General features: G+C 33.8%; 1 protein-coding gene across 1 annotated transcript in view; it reads right to left on the reverse strand.

The window, feature by feature from the left end:
* LOC131046592 (uncharacterized) overlaps nt 1–13,920 on the reverse strand; it is a 133,734-nt gene that overhangs the window by 69,214 nt on the left and 50,600 nt on the right. Inside the window, exons 6-7 of the mRNA XM_057980369.2 lie at nt 6,576–6,653; nt 6,315–6,403 (exon numbers count right to left, since the gene is read on the reverse strand). Of these exons, the coding sequence (XP_057836352.2) occupies nt 6,315–6,403; nt 6,576–6,653 (167 nt within the window). The remainder of the gene's footprint in view (nt 1–6,314; nt 6,404–6,575; nt 6,654–13,920) is intronic.

Raw genomic sequence — 13,920 nt, forward strand, 5'->3', positions numbered from 1 at the left:
TTTTGAACCAATTTCGGGTTTTGGGAGGTGGAATGCAAGTGCAATGTAGAGAAAAACTTTTACACTTCCGCTTGTAATCGTTAATCGGATCTTGGAGACTCGACTACAAGTGTGTATGGCTTGCAAATGAGTGGGAAAAATCTTCATAGTTTGCCCTTGAAATCAGAACTTGGGGATTTGATAGCAAGCTACCAAGTCTTGAATGTTTGGGATGTGCAAAATGGAGAAGAGATGCTGAAACTTTCACTTGCAATCGGGTCTTAGAGACCCGAATGCAAGTAAGCGAGTTTGCATATAAACTTGCAGCAGGGACCTTAAGATCCGCTTACACATAAAAGAGGCTTAGCAAGATAGATAGAGACTTGCATTCATTACTCAAAAAGAAAGGTGGCTTGGCTAAGACACTTTGCATCAGGGTTTTGTGGACCAATTAAAAGTGAAAGGGTAGTACTTGCACACTCGCAGTCAGGTTTCAAGGACCCGAATGCAAGTGAAATATACATTGCCAATGGTGAAGCATGAAGGGCTTGCAATCGGGTTCTAAAGACCCGATTCCAAGTGATTTTATTTTGCAAAAAAATAACCCCTACATACTTGCAATCGGGTTTCTAGAACCCGATTGCAAGTGACCAAGTGTGTCTCTGTTCTTTTATAAAGCGAACTTGTAATCGGGTTTCAAAACCCCAATTACAAGTAAAGTTGATTTACTTGCAATGTTGGACATAAAACCCCCACTTGACTTTGACAAGAACGCTCAACTAAAGGACCTAAGTTGCAATTGGGTCTTAAAGACCCAATTGCAAGTAGCTATACAACTTGTAATGATGCTCTAGAGACCCGATTTTGCAAGTAACTTGACAATTAAAACAATGAACTAACTTGTAATCGGGTCTTAGAGGCCCGATTGCAAGTAAGTGCATTTACTTGTAATGTCATCCAGAAATTCCTACCACTTGCAATGAGGTGAAAAAGTTCCTACTTGCAGTGACTTAACTTGCAATGACAACAAAAAGTTCCTACTTGCAGTGACTGATCTGAAACCCGAAATTGCACAGAAATCTAGGAAAATGAAGGTCAAAACTAACGAAAAACTTGGACAACAATGGCAAACACACCCCCTGATGATTGGACATTAGCAAATATGAGTTTTGCACCTCATAAAACATGCTTTAGAGACAAAAACGACACATTTTGTGTAAAAATTCATAGGGGTTGTCCATTTTTTGAAAATCCAAAAATTGGGACAACATATTATATTCGTTATCAATTGCGAGGGGCAAGGCAAGTTTATTATGTTTCATTGTAAAGAAGAATCATGTAATTAGATCCCTTGTGAAATGGTTGACTTTGAATAGAAAATGGTTTAAATCAATTTCACTCTATTCCATTCGATATAATATCTAAATGATCTAATTACTTTGTACTCTACATTCCATATTGATTATATGATGGTTAAAACTTATTACTTAATACAACTAGCAATCACACCTTAGTGTGCAATGGGTAAGCCAAAGAGCTGTGGAAGGTTAATAAGGGAAGATTTTGGTCTATTGTTTGCATATAATTTTTGCAAATATTTTTTAAATGGTATATTTAGTAAATGATATGTTTGTGAAAAAAAAAGTCTCAATGGAGAAGTAATATGCATCAACTTACAAGGATCCAACATGACTAAAGTAAGACCTCTAAATTGGAAAGATAATCAAGTTCCATTACCAATAGGCTCATGTTATGTGTATAATAGAGAGAGAGAGAGAGAGAGAGAGAGAGAGAAGAAATATAGAGAGATAGAGATAGGGGCGCAAAGAGATGTAGATATAGGGGTCTAATAAGGGGAAGAGGGGGAGAGGGGAAGAGGGAGAGATGGGGAGAGGGAGACATTTCTAGAGAGATAGAGGGGGAGAGAGGAAGATAGAGGTAGAGATGAAGATAGAGTGAGAGAGGAAGAGAGACAAATATAGAGAGAGAGGTAAAAAAAAAGAAAGAGAGATCGAGAGACAAAGAGATATAGAGGAAGAGGGAGACGAAGAAATATAGATGGTGAGACAAATTGATAGAGATATAGATGGTGAGATAGAATGATAGAGATATAAGGAGATATAAAGAGAGGGGGAGAGGGAGAAAGAGGACGAGAGGGGGAGGGATAGAGAGATAGAGAAATGAGATATAAGAAGATATAGAGAGAAATGGAGAGGGAAATAGAGAGACAAAGATACATACAAACAAAGAGAGGCACAAATAGACAGATAGAGATGGAGAGAGGGAGAGATATATGGGAAGAGAAAGAGCTTGATAGATAGAGATATATGGGAAGACAAAGGGAGAGAGAGGTAGAGATATAGAGATAGATAGGGAGATAGAGGAGTGAGAGAGGGGAAAGATAAAGAGCAAGAATAAAGTAAATTAAAATAGAAAAAAATACATGCAAAGTCAAAAGGTATCGAAATCCAAATATTAATAAAAAATAATAATTTGGAAAATTAAAAATAAATATAAACTTATCAGGTTAATTGATAATTAAACAACACTGTAAAATTAATTTTTAATTTATTAAAATTAAAATATTAACAAAATATATACTTAAAAAATGTAATTAGTATATTACAAAAAATATCAACATTAATTGAAAGATAAACTCGTATTAACAAATTAAAAATTTATTAAATTGAACATACTATAAATAAATTCTTAAATAGATTAAATTTAAAAAATTAAAATTATACTTCAAATAAAATATTGAAAATTAAAATTATACTTCAAATAAAATATTAGAAATAAAAATAAATAAAATTGTTCTAGCTAAAATTTTAACTTTTATATTAAAAGTCACAAGTAAAACCAAAATTAAAAAGTAAAAAATAAAACTAAACCTATTTAAAAAGTAAAAAGTCAATTCATAATTTATTTAACTAATTCAACTTATATATAAATAATAATTATTATCATTATTTCAAAAAACAATTATATTTATAAAAAAACAAACTATTATTTAGATATATAAATTACATAATAATATCATTAAATTTTCTATATGATATATAGTAAAATCAATTATTTATATGGTATTTTCAGATATATTTATTAAGTCTTAACTTTTATTATTAGAGATTTTAATAATTATCATATTATAATGTATAATAATATAATATATAAATAATAAGTTATATGTTTAGAACTTTTTTAATTTTTAATTTTTAGTTATTTTAATAAATTATATAATTTTAAACTTAGCACCATCTAGAAAGAATTGTATAATAATATAATACATAAATAATAAGTTATATGTTGAAAAAAAAAATTAATTTTTAATTTTTACTTATTTTAATAAATTATATAATTTTAATATATAATTGTCTAATTTTAAGAGAAAGAATTCTATAATTTTGGTTTTGTAGAAGATTTGAACTCAACACCATCTAGGTGCTTACAACATGGACTTTGCCATTAAATCAAATGTTCCACATAATTCTATCATTTTAAATGGGTATTAAAAAATTTATGGGCATTTCAAAAAGGTGCGTAGCATTGGGAAAAGTAAAAGTAAAGTTTTAAAGGTTTAAATTAAAAAACTTGTATTTGATTAGTCCTTCATTCCTTTAATATTATATAGTATCGCATTTCCCTTCTATCGTACTAAGCATGCATGATAAAATATCCCCGCCTTTTTTAGCACGTGAATCACTACAAATGTTATCGGATGTTTATGCGCTCCCTCGATGGGTGAAAGCCAATGGTTTTAACTTTTAAGGAAGCTTTACAAGGAACTAACAATTACCATGCATCGTTTTTTCCGATGCCCTAATGAAAAAACTGATAGAAAATGATTCGACAGTTACAAACATTGCAATCATCTTGCACACCTTTCCATGCATGTCAACCGTTGATTTCGAGAGTTAGCCAATCCGTTTCAAATAAGAAACGCCTTTGGTATAATAAAGTATTTTATTGAAATGTTTCAATTTATCCATTTTAAATAAATTGTGTATTCTAGTAAATGAACTTTTGCAATATATTCTAGAAAACTACCACGTAGCATGGAAATATCGACAATGAACCAGTAACCTTTCATCAAGAAATGTGGATAGTGTTGAAGTTATAATTTTAGTAAATTATGATAACAAGTTTTGATATGAGTCAAGGGACCTTTGTGACTTCTCAATGAGATGAAAAAAACTAGACATAACTTCCTCTAGGCATCGAAAACCCTTTTCACTAGGGCTTCTCAAAATGCAAGATATAGACCAGCTAGCACTTGTTATAGAAAACCTATTTATGTGTCTACAAAGTTGAATATAACCTTTCTAGGAGAGAACCTTGATAGCACTTGCTCTTTTCTCTTGATTTTTTCATCGTAATGATGGATCATTGAGTATGATGCAAAATGTTGATAAAAGAATTCTTACACAATTAAATCCAAAACCATTCATTGGTAGACATTATAAACTATGGAAATATGATGTCTAAGATCAACTATGTCAATCTCTAGCTAGTTATAATTAAGTAAATTACTATTTAATAAAGTTGCTTTAATTTGTTAAAATTTATAAAAGCATTGGCCCTATTTATAGGGGCTTGATAATTTGAACAGTTTAATAAGTGGTCATTATGAGGGGGTTTCATCTCATTTTAGAGGAATAAAAGGAAGAAAGTGGAAGAACTAAGGATCAAATCAATTTTCTTTTAGTGACAATTGCTATGAAGAGTCATAGTTTGTTGGGGACTCCAATATCCCTTATGATCTGCAACAAAATCCACAAATCAGGGATAGGTTTTGTGTGTTCGTCTGTTGAGTGCTCCGTCAGATCTCTAGAAGCCTTCGATCAATCTATTAACAAGCAAATACATGTTTTCCCCAAAATCAAGGGATTTAGAAGAAAGTTTTGTGGAAGATTTCCTTTTCCTTTATTGTCCCCTAGTCCCACTAAGCTCCAGGTTTGGAAGCTTGTAGCCACCCAATCTTTGTTCCTGTCTTTCCTTTTATCATGCCAAAGCTACAAAGATTGAGGGACTAGGTTTTGCTTCTGGGGGTGAATTTAAGTGGCTCCTGGCTTGGCCCTGATTGAGCTAAATTGGCATTGTGTTCTTTGGTGATAATGTGCTTCAGTTCTTTGCTTATTTTGTAATAATTTTTAAATCCTCTTCTCCCCTGAGGGCCTTAAAGAGTTTCTTAGTCAGATCTGGTTCCGTGATTTGTTTTGATCCATTCATCTTCTACTGTAGGCTTTTAGAAATATAGTGGATTGACTTATTTCTTCCACCTTTGACTCCATTTGACTGGGGAATCCTAGAAATATGTTCAATAAAGGTAATATTTAATAATTCATTAAAAATTAAAAATAGTCGAGGATTTGGTATCTAATTAACCACCTAGCCCCGAAAACATTGAGAATTTGTGTAACTGCATATTATTTATCATCAATAAAATATATTTCACCTCTTCTCTCCCATTTCTCGTGCTCCTTGCTAACCTTCATAAAGGAGAAACTATAATCAGAGTTCATAGGAATGTTGGTGGATCATAGAATGCAAGAGAATAATAAGAGCAAGGATTCATCAATTCTGCAGCTCACACAAGGTGGGGACCACAGATAGGTTCATGCCTGGATGTACCTTCTGTGACAATCTAAAGAGGATGTATTTATAACTTTTCTGGAAGTTTTCAAAACACAGAACAGTAACTCAAGTTTATACCAGAGCCATGGTATTCATTTTGAATACTTTTACATAAATTACTGTGTATGAAGGAACTGTCTAGAATTTGAACAGCATCGGTGTTGCTTGTTATGGAATTGAGAATTTTGAATCATAGAATTAAAATATATTTTTATATTTATATTTTCTAAAATATCCAGTAAGAAAAGTGGTCAAAAACTTCCCTGCAATTTGTGTTTACTACTCAAATGATAAACAACTATCTATTGCAGGGTAAACAGATTTAAAACATAAATAATTTATAGCACAAGTTGTAAAATAATATCATCAATTGCTTTTATTCATTTCATGTATGCTTTTATACAAAACTACAATTCAGGGAGCAATTCCAACATGTGTCCTTTTCTTTAACTACGAGAGATTTATATAAACCCCCAACAGTTGCTAAGTACCCACAACCATCATCAACTACCATGAAACTATTTTTATTTCTAACTTCCACAAGCTGACAAAGCATTAACATACATGGGGTTGTACATTGAGTAAACCATAACTAAGACAAAAATATGATAACTATAACAAAAAATACTTAAAATAAGAAAACCACAGAGACAAAAGAAAAGATTTAAAAAAAAAATATAAAAGAAATGTATTAAATGTACCTGCTTAGTGATGAATTGTCATACATATCCAATTTCTCAAAGAAAGCCAAGGTGTAGAAAGTAAAGCGGTCCACAACAGAAACACCTACCTAATTTACAGGCATGAAAAATGTATAAATACAACAGATAAGTTTAATAACAAAATTAACATCACATTAATAAAACAACATTTAGCTTCTGTAACTGATCCGAGTTTATTTAGCTAAATAAATGAACCAATCTGCCATAAGAATACAAAAAAGGTTCTTGCTCAGTTCTTACATCAGAATCAAGGTGATGAGAATACGAATTTTCACCCTTCAAACTGCTCCCAATAGCCAACACACCAGGAGAGTAAAGCTGTGCAGAACATCCAAAAGGCATGAGGTCATTCCAAAAAGCAACTCCCAAACAAAAGGATTTAATGAATAATAATATATGCAAGATATATTTTCTGTTGATTGTTAAGACTAGGAAAAAAAGTTTTGAGTGTGTGTAAACTACATAGTCAATAGGCAAAATCATAAAGAAACCATTAGATTATGCCATATGTTAGAAACTAGAAGATAGACTGGTAAATTGGAAAAGATCCAAAAGTATTACTTTATAGAGACTTTTTGCACCAATTATCTATTACATTCACAGGTGTGCAGAATGTTCATTGTTGTTGAGAAATTGAAAACTAAACATCTAATGAATTTTCAGAGTTTGATTTCCTTAGATTTACAAGCCTTCACCATCTGTGTATTTGTGTGCCTGCATGTAATGTCCCCTACTAGGGTTTGGTCTATTTAACCATAATTAATCCATTTCAAAGTACTCATGACTTAAACTACATAGATTAGGAGACAGAACCATCTTAATATGAATCCAATCAGCGATAACATAATCTTCTTCCTGATATTGAATTGATAATTCAATCTGATTTATAATCTCAGATTTACTTGTTCATTCAAATTGCTATTTCTATATATATATATATATATATATATATATAATTTATTTTCAGATAGTATTATACTATATACTTTGCTGCAAGGTAGTTCTTATAAAATACTATAGTAATTATAATCATTATATTATTCTCTATAATTATATTATTATTATTAAGTTCTGCAGAAAAACATTATTGTGTTTCTTAAATTAAGCATTCATATTAAGCACATATTAAGAACATCCCCCATGCATACAACCGAGAAAAAGGATGTTACTGCCTGTAACTTAATGACAGTTCTGATCTGATCTGATCCATGGTGATCTCTACACTATTAATCTTGAAGTATATGCAGCCGGTTCTGGACACTAGGTCAAATGGTCAAGTTGGGCAATCTGAATAGAATATAATAAAGATATGCCCCTCTTCCATGGTGATCTCTACACTATTAATCTTGAAGTATATGCAGCCGGTTCTGGACACTAGGTCAAATGGTCAAGCTGGGCAATCTGAATAGAATATAATAAAGATATGCCCCTCTTCTGAAGGAGTTCAATCTCCATCTTATATCTTGCATGTTGGGAAAGGTTGCAATCAAAGAGATATGTCTTTTCTTAATTATGTCTCCACATAATTAGATCACCCCTATTCATAGAAGATTGATTCCCTTAATGCAATCGCACCCCTTTCTTTAATTAATGATCATGTTGATCGGTTAATTATCCTTAATCGTACCATTTTCAGGCTTTGTCTGATTGCTATAATTAAGTGTCCGTAATACTCTTAATTACTGCGGTTTAGTTACGGTTTGTAATTACCAATCTTGTATTACGCACATAGACTAATCGTTATTAATTAGTCATCATTCCTTCTTATTGCACAATCATGTGTCTTGCTTTAATCGATCGCTTTATCAATTACTTACATCGTCGTTTCATGTATGATCGATCTGTAATACTTGTTCTTGATGAGATTCTTGGTGTGATAATGATATCGTTATGTTCTTCATCTCTTGGCATACTTCCTTAATTTAATAATAACTCTTTATTGAATATCAATGAGAATTGATTTTCATATATGATTGATCTGTCTTTTGATTATGAAGGACAATCAATTTGGCTCTGCCGATTATCGATATCAAGTCTATTTTGATCTATAGTAATCATGCTGACCAATGAATAGTGATTGTCGATCAAGACATACAATTCAATCATCGACATGGAATATACCCCTTTATTTATTCCATTGTGGTTCTGCTCTATGTTAAATGGATTGCCTTCAACATTATCGGTTGCATACCTTCTTAGGAAGATCGGAGATTGTAATATTTGTTTAATGTAATATAATATTAAAATACATATTTAATAATTTCAAATAATCATTCGTTGATAAATATTACTTTATATTAATTAATAAATAATAATTGCTTTGTTTAGGTTATATATAACGATCAAGGAGGGGACATGACACTGCACCAGTGTGTGCAAGCATCTGCATGCATGCCTTTGTGTTCCTGTATGTGCACATGCATATGCATGTGTCCGCATGTGTATTTGTATCTGCCTCTCATAGGTATCTTAAAATCAACCTGTTAATAAATATCCTTTGTTGTACTGTACAAAATGCCAAAGTTCAAAATCCCTCATAGTTTCTTAAAATCATTGGCAGTGGTTTATATTCAGTCATGCTTGCACTACTCAAATTTAGCATTGTGAATGTATGATGCATCAAGCTGCCCACCAATTCACTGTCCATTGATTCAAGAATTCGTTGGCTGAGAATTTCAGCCCAGATACAACTTTACATTCAATCAAATGAAACTTCTCAAACAAACTTTTAGAATACTTAATTTAGGAAAGAAATACAGATTCATTAAATTGTCAAACTTGCATACCTGTGAAATAATGTCGGACTCAATTAATCTATCCAAGACATAAATCTGGTTTTACCTCTAATACAGAATACTTTATTGGCCCCACAATGATATTAAGAAGTATGACCATCATCATCACCAAAGTTATTAACAGGTAGATTTGGATGAGGGTTTACAATTTTATGTTCCTTAAGTGTTTAGTGTTCAGTTATTTTTCATAACCTCAGTTCTTCTTATCCTACTACTCCATTTTAGTTGAATGTACTTTTTGAGTCCCATTGACCTGCTTATTGGTCATCTATGGACATCAATATAATTTATTTATTTCTAGATCCAAGTCCTATAAGGATGTGTATCTATCTTGAAACAATGAGCTCTAGGGGCCTGATTTAGCATATAATAACTTTTACCAACTTCAAGAAACAAATTTCTTTAAATTGAAATCTGGAATCCTCATGGCTGATGCATATAAAACCCTTCCACAAAATCACTATAAGGGAAGGTGCTTTGAACATCCATTTGGTACAATTTCCAGTCAAAATGCGCTGCAATAAACCACTTAAGTAGTACAAAGTTTTGACTTTGGAGAAAAAATTTCCTCATAATCCACTCCTTACTGCTGATTTAAGCCCCTAACAACCAATATCACATTACACTTATCTTATTAACCATTTGCTCTGTACTGAAGTATTGGAAACTTGTTAGGAAATACATCAATCAGTAACTAGGTGGTTTTTTAAAAGAGCATCAAATTCATCCTCCATGAGCTCTTTCCACCGTAGCTGAAAAACTTGGACTCGGCAACAACTCAGCTGGACCAAAAATTTTAAAAACTCAGGACTCAGCAAAAAATCGGCAATAACTCAGCAAATTTATCAAACATTTGAAAATATATAATTCATTAGATTATTCTTAAAAATAAAAAACACACATATACACTGAATTCGTAGAACATATGCTGATTTCCATCATATATAAATCAAAATTTGAGTTAAATACATGGCATTGACCAAAAAAAAAGAGCAGCATTGAATTAAATGGAGTTCAATACATATCATAGACCACAAAACAGCTACAACCTCTAAATAGTAAGTTCATGTTTTGGTATCAATGAAAATTAGAAATAAAAAATTGCATCTATGACTAAAGCTCAAAAAAGATTGTTGCTAGTAGGTGGGTGGTGCTGAAGTAGCTGCAACATCCTCAATAGGTGAGTCATCCGTAGTGATAGGTGCCTCAACAAGTTCATTTGCTAGATGACCACCCTCGCATTCCTCCTCACGTGCTACCACTTTCGGATCCCATTCAACTGCCTCCCTCTCCAACTCAACTAAGTGATCGTCAGTAAAGAATGGATCCACATCAACATCACATCATTAAGCACAACAATCCAATCTGCTGAATATGGATAAACGTCATCCAAGTCAGGTGCTTCATGTGAACCATGCCCTTGTACCTTATTTTCATGCAATTGAAGGTTGTACTACACATAGACAAGGTCATTCAAGCATTGTTGAGTCAAACTATTGTGCTTTTTTGTGTGAATGGCCTCAAAAACACTTCAATTCTACTCACAACCTAAAGCACTACAAGACTAAGATAATATGTGGATGGCAATCTTTTGAAGATTAGATGTTGTGGCACCATAATCTTCCCACCATAAATATGCAAGGATAAAAAATGCAATTTATAACTTGTTAAAAAAATTTAATAAACTTAAAGAGTGAAATAAATGGTAAAATAAAATTAAACACATTTTTTTACCTAGCTGCAAGGTGGCTCTCCTACGAGTGCAATCAGGTGAAGAAATCAATGGTCCTTCAACCTTTTTATAACTCTGTGACTCATCAAGTATTAGGTCTCGAATGTTCTCATTATTAACTAATCTCTAAATAAATGTGTCGAGGCCAACTTTAACCTCTGCATCTGCTTTGAAAGTAGGAGAGAAATAAAACTTCAGGTTTAAGAAGTAGGCAGCAACATGAATATGTTGATGGAGTTGTCAGTTCCACCTCCAATCAATTATATGCCATATCAGTTCATATTTGGTCTTATTTGACCCATACAAATGTTGAATCTCCTCTTTGGCCCTATCCATGGCCTCATATATATGTCCCATGGGGTTTTCATCCCCATCCACCATTCATAGGACAGACATAAAAAATTTAACAAAATCAACAAATTCTAACATTAGAAAATGAAATAATAAATCATCAATAAAAGTTTGAAAACTTACATTGATGATCTCCTCCATCATCTTGGTAAATCTATCATCAAAAATGGCCTTCACGACCTTCTCTGCTTCAGGCTTCCTAGCATGACTCTCCAACCATCTTTCACTCACAAACATCCACTTCAAGTTGGGCAATGTAGCTAATATGATCTGCAAGGTGAGGTAATTAGTAGCAAAGCATGTAAACCACAATCACACGAGATCCTTACCATCAGTGTGCTCTCTCATAAGATTCAGGACAGTGGTTCTATATGTACTTTGTGATATTCCTTCCATCTTCAACCACAATCTTCACCTAGCTTAGTTTCCCTATGTCCTCAAGGAGCAAGTCAAGACAATGGGCAGCACAAGGGCTCCAAAATAATGTCGGATGCCTAGCCATTAGAATTTTGTCGGCTGCCACATATGCAGCTGCATTATTGGTCACAATCTGGATGACATTTTGCACTCCCACTTCCATCACCACTTAATCCAACATGTTGCACGAGGTCTCTAAATTTTACACTTCATTGGAGGCATCAATTGATTTTTAAAATACTAATTGTTGCCTTGAAGCAACTAGAAAGTTGATGAGTGTCCTATTCCTGCCATCCGTCAACCCATCAGATAGAATAGTGAAGTCATTCTCTCCCAAATTCTCCTTTGTTCTTCCACTAGTCGGTGAGTGTTTTTGATCTCATCCTACAATAACGGCCCACTCAACTCATGATGACTTGGGGCCTTCAACCCCTTACTTGCCACGGTCAATGCAATGACCAATTGCTCCCAATATGGACTAGAAGCAACATTGATCAAAGTGCGATTGCATGCTAAGATTGCAAGAAGTTCAAACAATCGACTCCAAGGTTCCTTTATGCTACGGACGTGACTCAGTTGGCTGATGTGATTGTTGGTAATTCAAGGGGCCTTATGTTTGCATCGTTCTTTCACTTCTTTGTTGTGGCTGGAACTCCATCATCGGATATGGCAATTCTATGATGTTGCTGCTTCGAACGGACTAAAATGAACTGAAAGTAAAAGGGAAAGGGTTTAGAAGGATCTAAATCTACTCCTAAGGGCAGTGATAACAATGAATAATGCTCTGGTGGACAAATGTCAAATAAACCAAGCTCTGCTTCGCCAAGTTTAACTACAACTCTGCAAGAACGGGTGCAATCTTTTGAGGATGATGAAGAATTTTCATATTAAGAAAGTGCATTTGAATACCCAACACGACGCAATCCAAACGACTGTCCACAACCGAACTTAGCACAAGTTTAGTGGCTCAGGTTAACTTTACACTGCAACTTACAATCAGCAAGATGCAAAAAGTATGAATGGAAATTTATCAGACACCATTACATTCTCCATTGAAATCAAAGCACTTTACTATTTCTAATCTAAGTGAGGAAGGTGAAACCATGCAAGCTTTGAAAAAATAACTTAATTGGACACCATCAGAGAACAATGTTTCACTGTTATTATCTCAAAACTTATCGCAACAATTTCATACAAGGCTCCCTCTAAGTGCAAATGAGGGGGGTCACCCCTTTATATAGGCCTCAAGCCATGATTACATGCAAACCCTAATTAGGATTTTCCCTAAAAGATTCTCCACTCAAGTTGCAACAAGGTAGGAATCAACATTTAACACCCATTAAGCCCATATACAATTAATTTCAACCCATTACAATTGGTTACATTCCTGTCGAAAATGGCATCCATTGTGCATTGAATGCACCATCATCCATCAAGCTCGCCCAATAAATCATAAATGCAATAAATATACCTCCATGTTGCAAAATCACCCCATGATGCCATAAATGCACCATCATCTCCTGAACGTGATGGCTACATGCAAAAAGAATCTGCCATAATGCCTTAAATGGGATGGCTACATGCAAAAGATGCTCAATTAATTCTTCATGCGTTGACCCGGCTACCACTTGGCGAGAAACCCCTGGAGAGAGAAAACTTCAGGAGAGAAAAATTTGATCCATCAAGAATTTTCTTGAAGTTTCTCGAACTTTCCTTGCTTTGGAGGAGATTTTTAATGATTTTCCACCATCTCCTATTTTTTAGGAATTTTTCTAAAATTCAGGACCTGGGTCCAAGAGATAGAGAATTATCTCACGAGTCCAAATCTGCAAAACTTTCCGGATTCTGATAAGATTTGGTGTCTAAAAATAGAAATTTCAAAAAAAATCTCGAGGGAATTTTTGCTTTTCATTCCTCCTTGACCCTTGGATTTTCATGCCCTACACAATTTTTCAAGTTTTCAAGCCTGAGCATGGAATTCACTGTTTTTTCCATCTCTCCATGCACATCTCTTTTTGGCGCCCTTCCTTGTCTCATGGCAGAATTTCTTCATGGGGAGGAATTCATGATTTAGAGGACTTTCCTTCATTATCCCTCTTTAGTGCCATCCCTGAGTGTTAGGCGGATTTTCGATGGTGAGGAGGAATTTGGCAATTTTGAGGATTTTCCTTGCTTCCCTTGGTTTTGTGCCCAACCCTCATCTAAGGCGCCATTTTGCATTGAACATGGAACTCCATCCACTTCATGAATTCCATGGACCTTCCATTTTGGCGCCCTATCACTTTCCAAG

The sequence above is a fragment of the Cryptomeria japonica genome, chromosome 9 (genome assembly GCF_030272615.1).
Source record: "Cryptomeria japonica chromosome 9, Sugi_1.0, whole genome shotgun sequence".
Taxonomy (NCBI): Eukaryota; Viridiplantae; Streptophyta; class Pinopsida; order Cupressales; family Cupressaceae; genus Cryptomeria; species Cryptomeria japonica.